Source organism: Vanessa cardui, chromosome 5 (genome assembly GCF_905220365.1).
Source record: "Vanessa cardui chromosome 5, ilVanCard2.1, whole genome shotgun sequence".
In the NCBI taxonomy this organism is placed as follows: domain Eukaryota; kingdom Metazoa; phylum Arthropoda; class Insecta; order Lepidoptera; family Nymphalidae; genus Vanessa; species Vanessa cardui.
The window spans coordinates 8725492-8744466 of NC_061127.1; the positions used below are offsets into that span (position 1 = coordinate 8725492).

Sequence of the window (18975 nt, forward strand, 5' to 3'; positions counted from 1 at the left end):
TCTTAAATTAAATCACCCCTTCGGTCAGGCAGCACAGATAATAATAATAAGTGGTACAAAATTTAAACCTTTTTTTTTATTTGGAATAGAAAGGTATACTAGTGAAGGTGGTAAGTTTCTGGCACTGTAAGAAATATAAACAATATTTGAAATCATTAAAGCGCCATCATTAAATCCTAAAACTAGGTCACTCATCCTTTAAACCAGAACAAAACATAACGGAGTGTTGCTGTATGGCGGTATAATATTAAATGAGTTATGCCTGCGTAGAAATGCTTGCTACCAACAAGTAAACATACAAATAAATTTCGTATTGTATTTGATGGATTCATATCATATAAGGATATAAAGAATTAGTCTGCACGTGCAAATGCAACATATATTATTAAATTCAATATCATTGTATATTGAGACTTTGGCTATACGTCCTATATTTGTACTGTGTAATGCACAGCACCTAAAGAAAGTTTAATAGCAGTGGGTTTAGGGTGTTTGCTATTCTAGGAAAAGTTTTACCCGAGACCGTTTCTCCCGCGGATTGTTTCGGTTTCGTGAACAAACGCCGAACAGTAAGCGAGGGAAAGAATATAGAATTTATAAACACTCTCAAAAACACACCTCCAAATCCAAATGTAAGGACTTAAAATTATAAAAAATATATATTTCTTATTTTTTAATAATATTATAAAATAATTATTTACTTTAAATAACGTAAGTTAATATAGTCAGGCATTGCCATTTCAATAAGTATATGTAAAGTGGCGCCAATATCGACCTTACTGTCAGCACCCAAAAAGAAAATCAATGGCGGTTTAAAACAAACGCGCGCTTTTGTTTTTTTTATTTTTATTTTTCCAACTAGTTGTATGGATGAAGGAATATCCTATACTTATATGTATTTTAGTAGAAACTATAAACTCGTACTCAATACACACATTTTTCTCTGTACCTTTTTAGGACAATGACATATCGTTTCGCCATCTTAAGTTATAAGTACTTATATGTTTTCATTATATCCTGTGGTAGCAAGGTGAATTCATCTAATTTTTAAGGTTAAATTATCTAAAACACTAAATAAAGCCACAAGCGCGATTCATATTATATATTAAGTATGAAAGAAAAACATATTTTTTCTTAATAAATGTTTCTATACTATACAGCTAAAAAATCTAAAGCCACCTTCCTCTAATATTTAATAATGCCTGTTATATAATTTCGTTTCCGAATAACCATAAAAACTTAGTTCCTATTAACGCTCATTTATGTAATTATTATGTACGTACCTACCATTTTCAATTATAATAAAACACTTTGATGAGCAATATTATCTTTATTACAATACAAGACCCAAATTGGTGTAATAGATGCATAAATATCTTACGTTAGATACAAATCAAATCTATGGAACTGAATTGAAAATCTTAATTGAATTTTGCAAATTCAATTTCAATGGAAACAAATGTTATCTAATACTGCGAATATCACGAATTTAAGGCACGTTATCATTATAACCCACAATGCAATAGTAGCGTTTCATGGGGCTAAAATATTAAGAGAGGATTTGTTCACTCGACAAATAATTATTAAGATTATTAATTTACGACAGAACAACCCAAAAACTATTATATATATATATATATACTATACCTTTCTGCCGTCCACGTATAAAATTACTTTCTGTAATCTCTACTAGACGAAAGCAATATGACGAAAGGTGATACTAAATATTAAACAATATAGATATATTAAACTTAGACACACTTTAACATCCCCACAAAATGGAAACAATATTTTATTTTTTCAAATAACATGAAAATTTACATACCGAAAATGTTTTTAAAAAAAGTCCAATTTCATTAAATATTTGAAGTAAAACATTGGGTATTGAATAATTTTATCTACTCTTTTGACATATTCTTTCATTATCTTAAATATAACTCAATATATTTTGTTTAATGGCAATAATTTATAGCATAAGCATTATTATTGAATTTTATATATTTGTTTTGTTTTTATGATATCCACAATCAATCAAATAAATAAAAATCATAGGTTATTTACCGTGGTGTACTCCACAAAACACTACAGTGAATACGTAATAGGGATACTTGTAAAAGTCTAGAATTGTCTTCTAAAAGCATTATATAAAAATAAGAATATACTAATACGTTATAAATTACCTTCATTTAACTTATCTTGAACATAGCGATAACCAAATTGTCTTGTCAATGTCAGTTTCAAATTTTAACTTGACATTTATAACCACATTTTCTATAATTCAAAATATGTGTTTCTGTTTTTTGTAACATAACCTTGTTAACTTACACTTCAAACAAATAATTGGCAGTAAAGTTTTTGATACAATGAAGAACAACAAATCAATTGGCGTTAAGACTCGCCAAAAGAAAATCACTCCAATAAAAACCGAAACAATGAAATCAAAAGGCAGTAAAAATGTTTTAAAACAAAAACTTTCGAAATCACCAAGTAAGGTGACTACAGCACCGATAACTACAGTGCCGAAGAAAGTTAAATACATGACGCCATCTAAAGTAGTTACAGAAAACCTCGTTACTACATGCTTGAATGCTTTGGAAAAATTAACCACACTTAGTAATAAAAAAAATATCATTTTCGGTGATGAAACACAAATATTTATGGAGATTCGGTGTATCAAAATATTAAAGTCTAAAGGCAATGTGAAATTGTAAGTACTTATATTTATAAAACATGTTAATGGAAATATTTAATTAATAATAATACTTAATATTATCAACACAAGTTTGGTGAGAAACTTTGCAAAACTTGTCATTTGTATGAAGTCAGTGAACTTGTTTAAGTTTATAACATAAATTGAAATTTTTAGCACATTACCAAATAGCACATTGGCATCTTCTGGTGAAGTATGTTTAATAACACCGGATTTAAAAAAAGGAAAGAAAGTAGACCATGAACCTACTGTCGATCACTGGGAAGAAATACTACGAAAGGCTGGGGTAACGGCTGTAAGTATTATTTTCAGTAATCTAATGTTACCCTTTACAACTACAGCATTATTTTTAAAATATACTATAGAATTTAAAAAAGTTTTTCAACAATATTTTTAAAATGAGTCAGAACATTACTATCGTACAATATTACTCCTATTCTTAAGAATCTGTTATGGCCTAAATAATACTTAAAATTGGGAAGCAACTAAACAAATTCCTACTATTCATATTCAGTGATTTTCTTTTTCCTTTTACTTTAGAAAAATAAATTATATCTCAATTATTGTTTTCAGGTTAAAACTGTATTACCTATGAGACAATTGCGAGTTGAATATGACCAATATGAGCTAAAGAGAAGACTATTGACGCAGCATGACTTTATAATGGTTGATACAAGAGTACTTAATCATGTGTCACATGTTCTCGGAAAGATGTTCTTTAAAAAACATAACATGTTGATTCCTGTTAAAATAAATGAGCAAAAAGATATAAAGAAAAATATAGATGTTGGGCTACGAACAGTTATGTTAAGATTGAATGAAGGGCAAACATCTACAATACTCGTAGGAAACACTGCAATGCAACAAAGTCTTGTTAATGAGAACATATTAGCAATAGTCAGACAATTAAAAGAGAAGTTTCCTGGGGGCGAAAATAACATAAGATCTTTATCAATAAAATTACCTCTATCCTTATCCATCCCACTATATCTTACATTGAGTAAGTTTTGGTCTACTATTTAATATATAGAGTTAGATTTGTATTAAGATAAGTCAATCATTGTATCTTATAAATTCCAGGACCCTCACGTTCAGTCAGAACTATTAAAATCAAAAAAACTAAACCGAAGAATTACAAGGACTACGAGGATGAACTTACAACCCACATAGGATGTACTGTACGAGTAGCACCTGATGGAACTGTGCACTTAAAAAGAAAATTAAATCAATCAGATGCTAGGTAAGTACCAATAAACTTTAAAAACTCTTTTATAAACCTTAGTAACATTTTACTTCAAATTGGTAGAAAAACTATGTTTATGTTGTTTGTGTAACAAAGATTACAGGTACTATTTTGATGTGTTTCTGATTAGCCTTAAAGGTTGATTGGCAGATAATTCCATCAGCCATTAAGCCTGAATTTTTTATCCACTGTTTCTCCTCTTGTTTTGCATGCATAGGCAACAGTTATTTTATGATGAAAGTATAAGATTTGACCAATAAGTATTTGACAAATATATACATCTAATTTATGATATAATAAATGCAAATATCTTTACAGTGACATTGAGGATCAAGAAAGCAGTGAAAATGAAGATGGTGAAGATAAAAAAGATGAACAATAGTATTGTAAAATATAGTTTGTTCATTTATTAAATATAAGTGAAATTAACTTTGCTCTTGATTTACATTTTTAACATTATACCAATTGCAGAATATAAAAAAAAGTAATAAATCCATAATGGACTATACAACAAATAAGTTTCATTATTGTTTAAAATCAATTGTAAACAAATATCTTAAGCTGATGTGGAAACAACAGTCACTTGCATTTTTGAAGGCCAAACCTTTTTAAACTTTTTGAAATTTTTCAATCCATTTTCTGGTGATTGTACCTGAATAGGTTCTCGTTTGACAATCAAATCCTTTCTGATGATAAGACTTGCAGAACCTAATTCCATGTTACCAAATTTATCATCTAGCTCTGTTACCTCTTCTTTTTTTATATATTTATAACATGGAGTATTTGAATTGATCAGCATTAGTTCCTTTAACTTTGACCCTCTAAGAGCAGATAAATCAAAACTATTATCAATAACTTTTGATGTTTTAAATATATTTGAATGAGAAAGTGAAGTATCTTGTACAGAATCAGGATCACCATTAGAAGGTTTATCTAGAGCAGTTTTCTTGTTTGTGTTTTCTTTATTAACAAAATTAAAAAGACCCTCTTCTTCGTTATCAGTACTATGTTTTCTTTTCATTGGCTTCGACAGGCTGAGTTTCTTTTTAAAACTGTTTTCACCTGTGTTCTTGCAATTATCATTTTTAACGAAATTAAACATGTCATCGTCATCATTGTTACTTGCAACAGCAATCTTCTTAGATGGATTTTCTAAATCACTAAATTCGCTTTGTCTCTTCTTAGAATTGCTTAAACTTAATTTACTAAAAGTATTTGTTGCAAACTTTTTTGGAAGATTTCTTGTACTAGCAATGTTATCATCATCACTTAACTTTCTTTTAGAAGTATTGTTACTATTATCACTATTAAATGACTGGTTATTGTTGGGTGTTAAACTTTCATCAATCAACAAATTTTCCTTCTTACACAAATTTTCAGATGAATCTTGTGATTCCGGAGCAAGTATGTTTCGGTTATTATTTTGACAAGGTAATTGTTTTACAACTTCAGAGGAAAAATTAAAACTTGGATTACAATATTTACTTGTTGAACAATATAAAATTGCAAGACCTATTTCAGCATCAGCCACAACTCTCTTCCCTTTATTTTTAAGATATTCAACAATATCATTTATTTGGTCCCTTTGTGCCTGAGTTTCTTGGCTTTGAGAGGAGAAAGTATATTGAATAACAATAACATCTTCATCGCAAAGAGCTGATTTTGACATTTTTGATTCACTTAACAATAAAGCATTTGCAGAACTTTTTGTTAGGACCGTTTTATATAATTCCAACTGTCTTCTTGAGAAGAAAATAACTTTCTTGCCGGCAAATAATGAGCTTCTGTCCTTGTTTGGAAGAAAAGATACACTTTCTTTATTGAGAGTAGATTCTAATATTTGTGGTATGAAATTACTTGGATTGGGTAAGACAGTGTTATTATTTACTGCATCCACACACTTACTCCAGTAATCAATAGTAACTATATGTGAGTTTTGCACTAATGCCAAAACCACTTTTATTGTCAATGTTATTGCAGGCATTGTTAAATATTCACATGTTTCATCCCATTCATTTTTAACTATTCCACCTACTGAAGTAAGAATGTTTTTCAGACTTTGAAGATTTTCTCCTTTCATTGTTGATGTACATGTTATTAAATTAATCTTTTGAACCTTCCAAACACAACTCATTTTACCAAATTTAATAACATCGTTACAACTTATTTTTATCATCTTGTTATGTTCAATTTTGTCAGAGTTATTAACAAAAGTACCATATTTTGAACCCAAGTCTTCTAAATATAAAACATCTTCTAGAAGCGAAAGTGTTGCGTGTTTTCTACTTATCGATGGGTCGTCGGGTATAGCAAAATTACAGTTTTGTCCGTCAAGACTTCTACCTACTGTAACATTTTTTCCCGATATTACAAATATGATTCTTTTATCATTCTCTGAGGTTAAATGCCACATTTTTTAAATTACTTTGAGCGTAAAACATAAACCAGCACTCAAATTATATTTTATTTAAACAACAATATAATCATTTGAATCTTATCTTTTTGATATCCATTTAATATGTAGAACCGCTAAGTGTCGTTGGATTTAGTATTACTGAAAACAATAACAATTTGCCTAATAATTATCTTATAGCTATTGGCATAGCAGCAACCAAAGAATATTAATATTAAAGTAAATAATTAAACCTTCAAAGTTCAGACTTTTGAGTTATATATTATTTTGCTCCACAGAGTACATAACCTGATAATACATATTAGCGCATGTCAGTTGTCACACAGAACAGAAGATCGTTCTTTAATTCTATATGCAATAGGCAGTAAGATTAACATGTATTCTCTGGATCCGGATTCCGGAATACTGTAATATGTCTGTAAATATAGAATTCAGTGATGATTTGAATTATGCGATTTTATAACAATGTATTTAAACCAATTTTATTCATTCATTAAACTTACATTCTTGTTTTATATTTTTTAGATCGAATTATTAAGATGCCAAAATACCGACGATTGTTGTGTTTCTGACAACAATATAAAAAGTTAAGTATCAAATGCGATATGTTTAATATATAATAGCAACATTGTCCCCTTGTGGCGACGTTTCTATGTGATGGTAATTTGTATACTATTTGGTTTCTATGACAACGGTTAAAATAAACAAATTGTAATTTAAGAGTTCGTGAAATGAACTTAGTCAAATTATCATTAATAAAATTACAAAAAAGTAATTTCTATTTATTTTAGTAGAAATCGCGTTAATTTCACTGTATAAAAAAGTTTAGACAATTTATAACAATAAAAGATAAAAAGGTATATGAAAATGAACTTAGAAACCAAGTGAAAATTAATAAAGAAAGATGACATTGTATATAGATACAAAACTAAACTTTACCGACAGTAATGTAGTAACTACATTAAGTTCTTGGCATCCATCTCTACCTCTACTGGCTGTTGGATCGTACAACCAAGAAAAAGGAGGAGTTGCAACAATTTTTAATGATAATGTAAGATTTTTAATGTAATTATTTCATCTAAAAAAATCTACTTTTAATAACATAAAAATAATTTACAGGGACTTGCTTTAGAAGGTTGTGATTGGCCAGTACTGTTTTCAAATCAAGTAACTGCCTTAGCTTGGCATCCTGTAAGAAAATTATTAGTAGTAGGATGGGATGGAGGTGAACTGTATATCTGGCTAGAATACTCTTGGGCCCGATTAGAAGCTCCTCATAATGCTGCATTAACTGCTGTTAGATTTAGTTCTGGAGGTGGCAGATTACTTGCATCAGATGCAACTGGTTCGCTTTCAGGATGGCAATCTAGTTCAGGAGCTCCATTAACGGCATTCCACCATCAGCTTGGAGATGTCATTACACATGTTAAATTTTGCACTCCAAACCCAACATCTGAATCCTCCATAAGGGGCTTAGCCCGAGCAGCTGTTGCAGGTGATGAAAATGCTTTAGATGCTCTTGCTGCATGGAGACCTCGTACCACAGCCAAAGTCAGAGAAGGTTTACAACCTGACAATCATGCCTGTTATGCAGCTCAGGATAATGGCGTCATTTTATATATTGACCATACAGGAGCATGTTCTGAGGTCTTAAATGCCCCAGGTATCATTGTGTTTATAGATATAATAAGCACTATTTACCTATTAGTTGCTTGGGAGACAGGTGGTGCTCTTAGCTTGTCCAGATTTTTAATATCAAATGATGGAAGTCTTACAACAGATACTCATGTACGAATGAGTGCAAGAAATGGTCAATGTATAGTACTAGCAGGTTATTTTTGTGTTGCTGTAATCACGGGTGATAATTTAATCAGAATATGGGATAGTGAAACTGGAGATAATGATGTCTTACCCAATGATGGTGATGAAACTCAAGCAGGAGATATATTCACAAGCATCAGTTACTGTAGTCTAAGTGACACATTATGTTGTGGGACATCTCAAGGAAATATTTATCTCTGGAGAAGGGATCATAGAAATAAGTGGAAGTTAATAAGTAGTACCTCAGTTAAAGGTACAGTTAAAGAAGTAACCTGGGGCTCAGAAGGATTGATGAATCCATTGTTATATGTAAACTGTATTACAAATGCATTTATTCTTCGTGAGCAACATGTCTGTTGGGGATATACCAATAACATTTGGATGGTACAGAAGTCCGCCCATGAAATAGCTGTTACTGAAAATGGAAATTTATCAAGTATTAATACATCAATAAAAATAAAAGCCTTTGCATTCAGGGATAACTACGTAGTGCTAGGTGATGGAAATGATGTTCAAGTATGTATATAATAATTTGTAATCCTTTTTAGTTACAATTGAAATATATCAGTATGATTCATTTATTTAATTAATTACAGGTTTGGATGCGCAGTAAAGATAAAGATAAAGGGACATTTACGCTGATTCGAACATTTACATGGAAAACAGATATTTTGATACTATACAATGAAATAATAGTTGGTGTTGTGCGGTCACACATTGAGTGCTACAGTGTTTCTGGTACTAAAATTGGAATTCTTCCCTGCACTGAAAACGAGGGTGAACCAATTGCGGTGACGAATACTAACAAATTTTTAATAATTGCTACAATGGATGGAACATTAAAATTGGCTGAAATTACTAAGAAGGGCTTTAGAATGCCTTATCCATCGAAAAACTGTTATCAAGTGATTGAAGATTTCGGTGAAATTATGAGATCTTCAGTGAATGCTTCCGGTCATTATATTTGCTTGAGTATAGCGAATGCTGGCCTAGCTCCTGATCCAAAAATCTATTTATGGGATGTGGCAAATGACATTATTACAACAACACTGTTAGCAGATTCTAAATCACCTCCATACCAAAGTGTGCCGATCGCGATATTATGGGATAATAATGACTCCAGACTCGTCGCTGTTCATATGCGCTCGTCGGATTTTGATCACATACATTTATTTTTTTGCCATGAAAGTAAATTGTATGAATATAAAAATTGGTGTTCACGCACCGAGGAATATTTCTCTATGGATTTCATAATGTGCTCTATATTTTCACCGTATGTAGTAATATTAACGCAGCAAAATATTAAAAGGATATTATTACACGAATTTGAAGAGGCCCCTGATTTAGAACCTAACAATGTTAAACAAATTCTTAATTTTTTATTTTACATGACTACTGAGCATTTGGAAAAAGCTGTTGTAATGGGGGCTAATATTTCAGGAAGCAAAAATTCTGTAGTTTGGGAGAGCTTAGCTAAAGTTTGTGTGTCTCTAAAACGAGCAGATGTCGGCGCGGTTTGTTTAAGTAAAATGGGTAATATCAAAGGAGCTTTAATGATGCGCAAAGCATTGAACGACGATACTATGGACAATACTTCAAAAGTAGGAGTATTAGCTGTTAACCTGGGTATGATTGAAGAAGCTGAAATATTTTTCCGAGAATCGCAGAGGCCAGACCTTGTGACGCGTTTGAAATCAGCGAAAGAAGGAGGATTTAATGAAATTATTAATGGAGAAACGGAGAGTGAAAATGTCCTTCTTGTAAAAAGTGCACAACATAAACTCGCTAAAGTGTTATGGGCGAATGGTGAAACTGGGCCATCGCTGAAACTATTTGAGAGTGCGGGAACTTTGGTGCCTCATGTTCCTAGGATGCTAATAGCGCAGGGTCAGGCTTCGGTACTTGCGCAGTATGTGGTCAATTCTAATGATTCAAGTCTGATAACTTGGTGGGGTCATTATCTTGAAAGCATCGGTGATCTAGATGGCGCACTAGACGCGTATGCACGGGCAAATGATTTTGGCGAACAAACTAGATTATTATGTCATATGGATAGAATAGACGAAGCTGAAAAGATATGTCAAAAAAACTCCTCATCGTTGTATCAAATGGCGCGATATTTGGAAATGAAAGCTAATGAAACAGAAAGTGCTGTGAAGGTAGTAATACCCCTATTTTTTTTGTGTATTTCTTTGTAAATTTTAAATATGTTGTCAATGTGATTGAACGTATTTTTTTATTATATTAATTATATTCGGATGTATTTTTATTTTCTGCAGTTGTACATAAAGTGCGGTGCTATATCATCCGCCATACGAGTAGCGACTGAGGCAAGCGCGTGGAACCTTGTATGGCGAGCGGGTAACTCGTCGCCTAAACATGCTCTCTACGCTGCTTCTATTCTAGAAAATGCGGGTCAAAATGAACAGGCTATAACTTTGTACCAAAAAGCAGGTAATCCGATATAATTTTTATGAATGTCATTTAATTAAAAATGAAATAAGTACTGTTGTAATATTTTTGTATAGTACGACACAACTTAGATGTTGCAAAATTCGTAAAACCGATCACATCCGAATTAAGTAAGCTATCCCAAATTATCAATATTTACGCGAATATGATCTTTGCATAAACGTAATAACTTGTAATATCATATGACCTATATTCGACAATTTGACGCGTTGATTTACATGCACTTGCTTTCTCTGACGCGTGAATCTATAGCGACGAATAGCATCGAATGGCGCGAGGCAGTATTCGGTTTTATTTTCATTCCATTGCGTTTTCCGATGTTACATCTAATTTGTGTCTTACTATACGTTTTCCTAGTATCATGATTGTTAACTCTATAGACCATATTTTAACCTTCACAACCTTTAAGATTAAGTTTAAAGTAAATAATAATTGTTATTGATGATGTTGAAATTTTACTCACAGAGAAGCCTTATATGGCTTTGAAGTTGGCTTTAAGTTGTGGGGATACGAACGCAATGGTCGCCGCCGTGGAGTCAATAGGCGATCGAGTGGATCCGGAATTGGCTCACACTCTCGCAGCGCATTTAAGAGAAGCAGATCATCATTCGCACGCCGCAGCCTTACTAGCTACGGCGGGAAAGGTAAACCTTAAAATTTCGTTATCTAAATTTCTGTGATTACAATCACTCATATTGACATATTAATGAGTAACCGTTGGGCTCATGGTTTCCACCAACCCGCATTTTCCACCAACCCGCATTGGAACAGCGTGGTGGAATATGTTCCAAACCTTCTCCTTAAAGGGAGAGGAGGCCTTTAGCCCAGCAGTAGGAATTTACAGGCTGCTGTTGTTGGGTTCATGTAGTCAGTCATGGTAGAATCCATGCAGTATAATATAATACTTTGTGTTGGGGGTACATTGTTGATCTGACTCGTCGGTCATCTTAAGGTCCTCTGTTTAAAACCCAAGTCCCAAAACCCAAGGCCGGTAAAAAGTGATCATTACACGGAATCAGGGAGGAAGTGTGTATACTCCCATTTTTAAGTCGTTGGTCCTGAACTCTATCCAGTTGTATCAGATTTGCCGATACATCCGATTATGAGAGTGAGGGAAAATGTGTGTATATAATATGAGGGAATAACAACGGGAACGGGGGAGAACATCTTTATATATAACATGTTCTGTAGAGGCTAGTCTACATGTAAATCCCTTCACAGATGTTATTTTTTTTATGTTATAGATTGGCGGACGAGCATATGAGCCACCTGTTGCTAAGTGGTCACCATCACCCATAGACAATGACGCTGTAAGAAATATTAACTATTCCTTACATCGCCAATGCGCCACCAACCTTGGGAACTAAGATGTTATGACCCTTGTGCCTGTAGTTACACTGGCTCACAAACTAAATAGCTAGTAGCATTAATTTGCCCGCGACTTCGTTCGCGTGGACTTCAGGTTCGTCCCGTCTAGTCTAGTAATCGCTTAAATTCGCTCCGTAAATAAGTCATTATTTCTCGTACAAAGTAAAGGATAAAAAATGGTTATTCTGGGTTATTCCTAAGAGATAAACATATACCATCACGGACGTTTTGTAGGCCTTTTTAAGTTGTACAATACTGTAGTACATTGTTTTGATCTATCTTGTAGGATTCAGTCAGCGTTTGCAATGTAAGCGCAAAAAATATGTTTTTTTACGACCTCACATTAGAAACCTCAAAAATTTTAGCCTATGTGTTATTCTGATGTATAAGCTATATTGTGGTGAAGTTTCATTCAAATCCATTCAGTAGTTTTTACGTGAAAGAGTAACAAACATCCATACATCCAAACTTTCGCCTTTATAATAGTACGAGGAAGCATTGGACATAGTGGAGCAGTCGTCGACGCCGCTGTCGGCTGAGCTGGGCGCGCGGCTGGCGGCGCCGGCCGGCACCACGGGCCGCGACGCGCTGCTGCGCCGACTGGCCGACGTGCTCGGCGCGCGCGGCCTCTACCACCAGGCCGCCAAGCGCCTCGCGCAGATAGGCGATAAGGTGCCGATCGATACCATAACTCGAGATATTTTCTCATATTAATTAAGATGATAATGTAATGTCGAATATCATATCGATACTCGTTTAAATTAAAATATAACAAATTTCAACTCATATTTGCCGCACAAAAAATATATAGAGTAAGAATCTTCTGATACAATTAAGTGAAAGATTATTAACTTTCACAAAAGTCCATTATGATGACACAGCAATTTTTGAATTTCTATTAAAAATAAAATGTGTTGATATGTGCCCAGTATTTAGTATATGTGCCGCTTGAAAAAAATAAATTTGCTCAAAAAATATCATGATGAGGAGGTCCTTTTTTTCAAGTCCGGTTAGCACCGCTACTTTACTTTATCGAATTTATTAAAATTGGGCCGTAATGCGCTCGACGTGTGCTGTCATGTGCAGATGTAAATAAAAGAAAATATTTTGTTTGAAAAGAATGGCATGTAATGTCATTGAATGCTGTGGAATCCTAAATGAGATACAGTGTTGCCACCTGCTAGATGTTCACGCATAAATATCCCTATGACTAATGAAAATGTTGAGAAAGCTGGAGTAGCCCAAAATCGTCAAAATAAAATCTCATGTAGCCCATTTGGGCGAAGTAGCCCAAAATCGTCAAAATAAAATCTCATGTAGCCCATTTGGGCGAAGTAGCCCAAAATCGTCAAAATAAAATCTCATGTAGCCCATTTGGGCGACAAGCGATTTTTCATATTTTTATATCGCCGTTTCGTCGGCGAGGTAGCCCAAATGGCGATAAATCGCCCAATCTGGCAACCCTGATGAGATAGAGCTAAGGTGGCACTCAAAGCAAAGCGCACTGGCGCGGGCAGGCGGGCGCGCTGCGCTGGCTGCTGCGCTCGGGCGACGCGGAGCGCATAGCGACGTTCGCGGCGGCGTCGCGCGACCGCGCCACGCAGCTAATGGCGGCCGACTTCCTGCGCCGCCGCGCGCCCTGGCGCTCGCGCCCCGACCTCGCGCGCCACGTGCTGCACTTCTACACGAGGGCGAAGGCCTACGGGAAATTGGCCGCTTTCTATGCGGAGTGCGCCAAGATGGAAATCGACGACTATGAGGTTGATACTATATTTTTTATTGTGTTTTCAAATTATTGACCTGACTATTGAGATATCGCTGCGAATAGTCCACTCGAGAAATTGGTTGTTTAATTTTCAGAACTATGAAAAAGCTTTAGAAGCTCTAAAGGAGGCGACGCGGTGTATCTCAAAATCTTCAGATCCAGAAATGGGTACAGATTTAATAAATAATGTTACTTGATACATGAGATATGCGACTTTTTACTATAATAACGTTTTTTCAGGTACTCAGATGACAGCAATTCAAGAACAAAGTACATTTGTTAAACGTTTCATTGAAATAAGGAACTCACTGCAAAGTGGTGATGTAAATACAGGTGCTCAAGTATAAAGTATTTTAAATTTAAAGATTACTATTTGGTACCAAGCTATGTACTACATTAAACAAAATAGTTAATGAATATAAATCAAGGCTATGTTTAAAATACAGCAGCACAAGTATTGACTATTAAGTATCAACCTCTCCCAATGCTATTGCGCCTTAGGACCTTTCATACATAAGAAATTTAAAAAGAAACACTAAAAAGATTGTTTCCCCATGTTTGCTAACCAATCGAATCAATATTTATTCTAAAGGAGATACTATATATTCACTAATTATTATATAAGTATATTGGTTTTAATAATTCTAGGTATAACTAATGGACAAAATTTGATACGCGCTATGAGTGGACGCCCAGGACTCATAACAGAAGAAAATATTCTTAAATTACTTTTGCAACATTCCGCCGATCACCCAGACGCAGAGAGTAAGTTTGCGTTTATAATTTCGTTTCGTATGATAGAGTAAAATACCTATTTAATGTAAGTATTTGTTTTGTAGAAGGATAATCTTATTAAATACTTTAATTCTACTTTTCCTTCAATATTAAACGACGGATGTAAAGTCGTTCTAATACCATTGCCATTTGCCATACATAATAATGTACAATAGTAAAAAATGTATTTCAGGATTAGAAATGCAATTAAAGGCTTTGCAAAGACCATCCCAGGAAGATAATCGTTCAAATGATTCACCAGACCAGAGCGTTGAAGAAGTTATTTAAAAAAGTTTATATAATTATAAATTTGAAGACTGCAGCATTTATACGATTAACACAAATGAGTCATTAATTATTTTATTATTATGTATTACACGTTAATGATAAATATAATTGACTTACTTTTGTTGGTGAAATGTAAGATACTTGTTGTACTACCTTGTTTTTTTTTTATTGAATTACACAGTCCTTCCAACAGCTAAAAACATAAATATCGTCACAATATAAATAAACATAAAAACTTAAGTAAAAAGAGTGAAGTATGAAGAAAGGATTCAAGGACAATTATATTGTGGGATTGACATAATAAAGGTATCTGCTTAATAGTTTTTCGTGCCCCCCCCCCCCCAACGTCTATCAAAACTCAATCTAACAAAAATTGAACTTTCCATTTATGTTTCAAGCACATGCCTTTTTTCATTGCTGGGCAGTAAGATACTTCATTTCTAATAAAAACCCATCTCCTATTTGTTATGTTGAATTGCGTCGAGACCAAATAAATAGCCGATTCGGGATGCTTTAAAATATTCGTCATAATATAGCGAACATCACTAAGGCCGAACATGACGACTTATCGGTTATAGAAGGCCGTTTATTTAATACGATATATTCCGATAAAAGAAAGAATAGAAGATTGCACGATGTGTTGTATATTGTACCTCGTAGAATGTTATCATCGATTTTTTTTTCTAAATATAATTATACACTAAATTATCATCTAATTCTACAAAACCTCTTCTTAAAGATACACGGCAATCCGATACTCATTTTTCAGAAATTATATCATACTGCCTATGTAAATACTTTAAACAACAGCAACACTGAGCAATATTTTGTATATTGGTAGAGCTCAGCAGTTATCACTGTCAGAAAACTGTCAATTATTGTCAATGTTGATGTTAAACGAATCTAAAAGTTGAGGTTATAGTCGAGGTGTTACACATGTGTTTTTAAATAAATTTACAAAAATGGTGCGACATAATAATCAGTTGCCTAACAATCTTACGCAACTGCAAAATTTGATAAAAAGAGATCCTGATTCATATAAAGATGAATTTCGACAACAACTTGCACACTTTGAAACAACACTGGAAATATTTAACTTGAATCCTACTCAGTATAGCAAAAAATTAGATGAACAAGCCATGTTTTTAGCGCAAGTGACGCAGTGTTATCAAGCAGAGATGAAAACTTTTCCTCAAAAGATAGTTGACATCTTAAAAACACATAATACAGTAATGCATAGTGACATGAGACTATCATTGTGCAAATGCTTGATATTGATCAGAAATAAAAATTTCATATCAGCTTTTGATTTGCTGGAGTTGTTTTTTTCACTAATTAAGTGTCAAGACAAACATTTAAGAGAATATCTCAAGACTCATATCATTACTGACATCAAGAATATGAATATGAAACATAAAGATATGAAGTTGAATTCAACACTTCAAAATTTTATTTTTTCAATGTTACGTGAATCTAATACAAAAATGGCAAAATTAGCTGTTGATATATTGATTGAACTTTATCATAAGAATATCTGGAATGATCATAAAACTGTAAACATTATTGCTGACGTTGGATGTTTCTCTAAAGTCACAAAGGTAATGGTTGCTTCGTTAAAATTTTTCTTAAGTCGAGAAGAAGAGGAGAAACCTGAATCTGATAGTGATGACGAAGTGGATCCTCGTGACACAATGATTGCAAACAAGTTTAATAAGAAAACAAGAAAAAGAGATAAAATGGTAGATAAAGTTAAGAAAATTGCAAAGAAAATCAAAAAACGGAAAGAAAAAGCACCAATATTTAATTTCTCTGCCCTTCATCTTATCAACAACCCACAGGGCTTTGCTGAGAAATTATTTAAACAAATAGAATCTTCAAATGAAAGGTTTGAAGTCAAACTAATGACTTTAGATGTGATATCAAGATTAATTGGGTTACATAATCTTTTTTTGTTCAATTACTATCCCTTTATTGCAAGATTATTAATGCCACATCAGAGAGAAGTTACAAGAATTTTACAATTTGCAGCTCAATCAGCTCATGAATTAGTTCCACCAGAGGTAATTGAACCAATTATGAAGGCAATTGCTAATAACTTTATTACGGAAAGAAATTCAACTGATGTTATGGCAGTTGGATTAAATGCTGTCAGAGAAATTTGTGCCCGTTGTCCCTTAGCTATTGGAGAAGATCTATTAAGAGATCTTGTTCAGTATAAAACTTATAAAGAAAAATCCGTTATGATGGCTGCTAGGTCTCTAATTCAATTATATAGGCAGTCTATGCCTAACCTTTTACACAAAAGGGATAGAGGTAGACCATCAGAAGCTTCAATAGAACTTAAAACAAAAAAATATGGAGAGGTAGAAACAAAAGATTATATACCAGGCTCTGAAGTCTTGTTAGAGAAAGAAGAAATAAAGGAAAAGAAAGGTAAAAAGAAAACTAATAAAAATAAGGCAGAAGACTCTGATGATGACTGGATTGATGTTGCATCTTCAGACTCGGAAATAAATATAGCAACAGATAGTGAAGAAGAAAATTCTGAAGCTGAAGAAATTGAAGAAGAAGAAGAAGATAATGAAACTGATGAGGAGAATAATGAGGCAGATGATGAAGAAAAACAAAATGAAACTGATGACAAAATAGATGACAGTAATAATCCAAATGAGAGTATTAAATCTAGAAAAATCTTGAAAGCAAAAAAGAGTTCTTCTAAACCAAACATAGAAGAAAAAATTAAAGTTGCTAGAGAAGTTGCAATGGAGAAAATTTTTACAGATGAGGATTTCAAAAGAATAGAGACCGCCCAACTTAAGAAATGTGTCAGTGGTGTGAAGCGTAATAGAAGCATAGTGGAAGAAGAAGATGAGTCAACAGAGTTAGTTCAACTTTCTGCAATTGAAAATATACACAAAAAAAGAAAGCATGATAAAAACGCGAGGCTAGAATCAGTTTTGAAAGGAAGGGAAGAAAGAGAGAAATATGGTTACAGAGACCGTAGAAAGAATGCAAACTGCTCTAAAACTAACAGAGAAAAGAAGAAAACAAAATCTTATCAAATGGTCAAACACAAGGCTAGAGGAAAAATAAAAAGGTCATTTAAAGAAAAACAAATAGCGTTCAGGAATTATTTGATCAAACAAAAAAAAATGCGTTAAGAGAATAAAAAATGCCTTTTATTTAAATAACTTTGTATATTTTAAAAAGTAATTGTATAGCTTCAGGCTCATAAAATAAAAGTAGCGATGTGTATGATTACATCCCATGATTTTTTATTTTCATTATTAATTTCCTTACAAATATTTCATACAGGTTTATTATTTAGGCATAGAACAAATGAAACTGATTCTACTGAATAGATAGATCGAGAATTTTCACCAAACCTAGAATTCATGTATAAAATACTTGAATATGCCATTATTATTGAACAAATTTTCTTAATAAGGAATGTCTGTAATCTTATGTAATAAAATTAGGGTGCCTGTTTTCCTCCGGCTAATCTCTAGAAAGGCTGGACCGATTTTGATGAGACTTATACCCACAGATAGCTGATGTAACAAGTTACACTGCAATGTCCAAATACTGTTCTGTAACGCGCGCAGTCTTGGCGCTTGCCCTCACTCCGTCGTCACGTCGGGCGTCTCCCACCAACGACTTAAATATGGCAAAAGCTGTCTAATACAAAATTAATAAGTTATTGTAAAATCCCTTGGTCGTAGGGCTTTGTGCAAGCCCGTCTGGGTAGGTACCACCCACTCATCAGTTATTCTACCGCCAAACAACAGTACTCAGTATTGTTGTGTTCCGGTCTGAAGGGTGAGTGAGCCAGTGTAACTACAGGCACAAGGGACATAACATCTTAGTTCCCAAGGTTGGTGGCACATTGACGATGTAAGGAATAGTTAATAATTCTTACAGCGTTAATGTCTATGGGCGATGGTGACCACTTACCATCAGGTGGCCCATATGCTCGTCCGCCAACCTATACCATAAAAAAAACATAATATTTTGGTTACATTTAAACGCACACAAAGTTGCGTGCATAGCTAGTTATCCAATAATTTATTGTTTGAAAAATTAAAGCTACGATTTATATTCAAATGGTTTTAATTTAAAGA

The 18975-nt window shown here is 33.4% G+C and overlaps 4 protein-coding genes across 4 annotated transcripts; 3 read left to right on the top strand and 1 right to left on the bottom strand.

Annotated features, from left to right (window-relative positions):
- The first annotated feature begins 2258 nt into the window (after positions 1 to 2258).
- On the top strand, positions 2259 to 4387 carry LOC124529681 (ribosomal L1 domain-containing protein CG13096). Its single transcript, XM_047103532.1, has 5 exons — positions 2259 to 2707; positions 2867 to 3005; positions 3284 to 3710; positions 3791 to 3950; positions 4272 to 4387. Exons 1-5 carry the CDS (start codon positions 2364 to 2366, stop codon positions 4333 to 4335), a joined length of 1134 nt encoding a protein of 377 aa, XP_046959488.1. The 5' UTR covers positions 2259 to 2363; the 3' UTR covers positions 4336 to 4387.
- LOC124529682 (nibrin) lies at positions 4338 to 6659 on the bottom strand. Its single transcript, XM_047103534.1, has one exon. It carries the CDS (start codon positions 6364 to 6366, stop codon positions 4510 to 4512), a length of 1857 nt encoding a protein of 618 aa, XP_046959490.1. The 5' UTR covers positions 6367 to 6659; the 3' UTR covers positions 4338 to 4509.
- Positions 6660 to 7007: 348 nt separating this feature from the next.
- LOC124529902 (intraflagellar transport protein 140 homolog) lies at positions 7008 to 15003 on the top strand. Its single transcript, XM_047103839.1, has 11 exons — positions 7008 to 7417; positions 7486 to 8703; positions 8784 to 10346; positions 10467 to 10641; positions 11125 to 11303; positions 12514 to 12699; positions 13545 to 13787; positions 13888 to 13960; positions 14033 to 14125; positions 14441 to 14557; positions 14760 to 15003. Exons 1-11 carry the CDS (start codon positions 7271 to 7273, stop codon positions 14852 to 14854), a joined length of 4089 nt encoding a protein of 1362 aa, XP_046959795.1. The 5' UTR covers positions 7008 to 7270; the 3' UTR covers positions 14855 to 15003.
- A 707-nt stretch (positions 15004 to 15710) lies between these two features.
- LOC124529830 (protein SDA1 homolog) lies at positions 15711 to 18120 on the top strand. Its single transcript, XM_047103751.1, has one exon. It carries the CDS (start codon positions 15817 to 15819, stop codon positions 18013 to 18015), a length of 2199 nt encoding a protein of 732 aa, XP_046959707.1. The 5' UTR covers positions 15711 to 15816; the 3' UTR covers positions 18016 to 18120.
- Positions 18121 to 18975: the final 855 nt, after the last annotated feature.

Excerpts from the sequence above, each read along its gene's own strand:
- LOC124529681 (XM_047103532.1), top strand. The coding sequence starts at position 2,364 with ATGAAGAACAACAAATCAATTGGCGTTAAGACTCGCCAAAAGAAAATC. Across the intron at positions 2,708-2,866 it reads TCTAAAGGCAATGTGAAATT|CACATTACCAAATAGCACAT; the intron begins GTAAGTACTTAT and ends TGAAATTTTTAG. Across the intron at positions 3,711-3,790 it reads CCCACTATATCTTACATTGA|GACCCTCACGTTCAGTCAGA; the intron begins GTAAGTTTTGGT and ends TATAAATTCCAG.
- LOC124529682 (XM_047103534.1), bottom strand. The coding sequence starts at position 6,366 with ATGTGGCATTTAACCTCAGAGAATGATAAAAGAATCATATTTGTAATA.
- LOC124529902 (XM_047103839.1), top strand. The coding sequence starts at position 7,271 with ATGACATTGTATATAGATACAAAACTAAACTTTACCGACAGTAATGTA. Across the intron at positions 13,788-13,887 it reads TGGAAATCGACGACTATGAG|AACTATGAAAAAGCTTTAGA; the intron begins GTTGATACTATA and ends TTTAATTTTCAG. Across the intron at positions 14,558-14,759 it reads CGATCACCCAGACGCAGAGA|GATTAGAAATGCAATTAAAG; the intron begins GTAAGTTTGCGT and ends AATGTATTTCAG.
- LOC124529830 (XM_047103751.1), top strand. The coding sequence starts at position 15,817 with ATGGTGCGACATAATAATCAGTTGCCTAACAATCTTACGCAACTGCAA.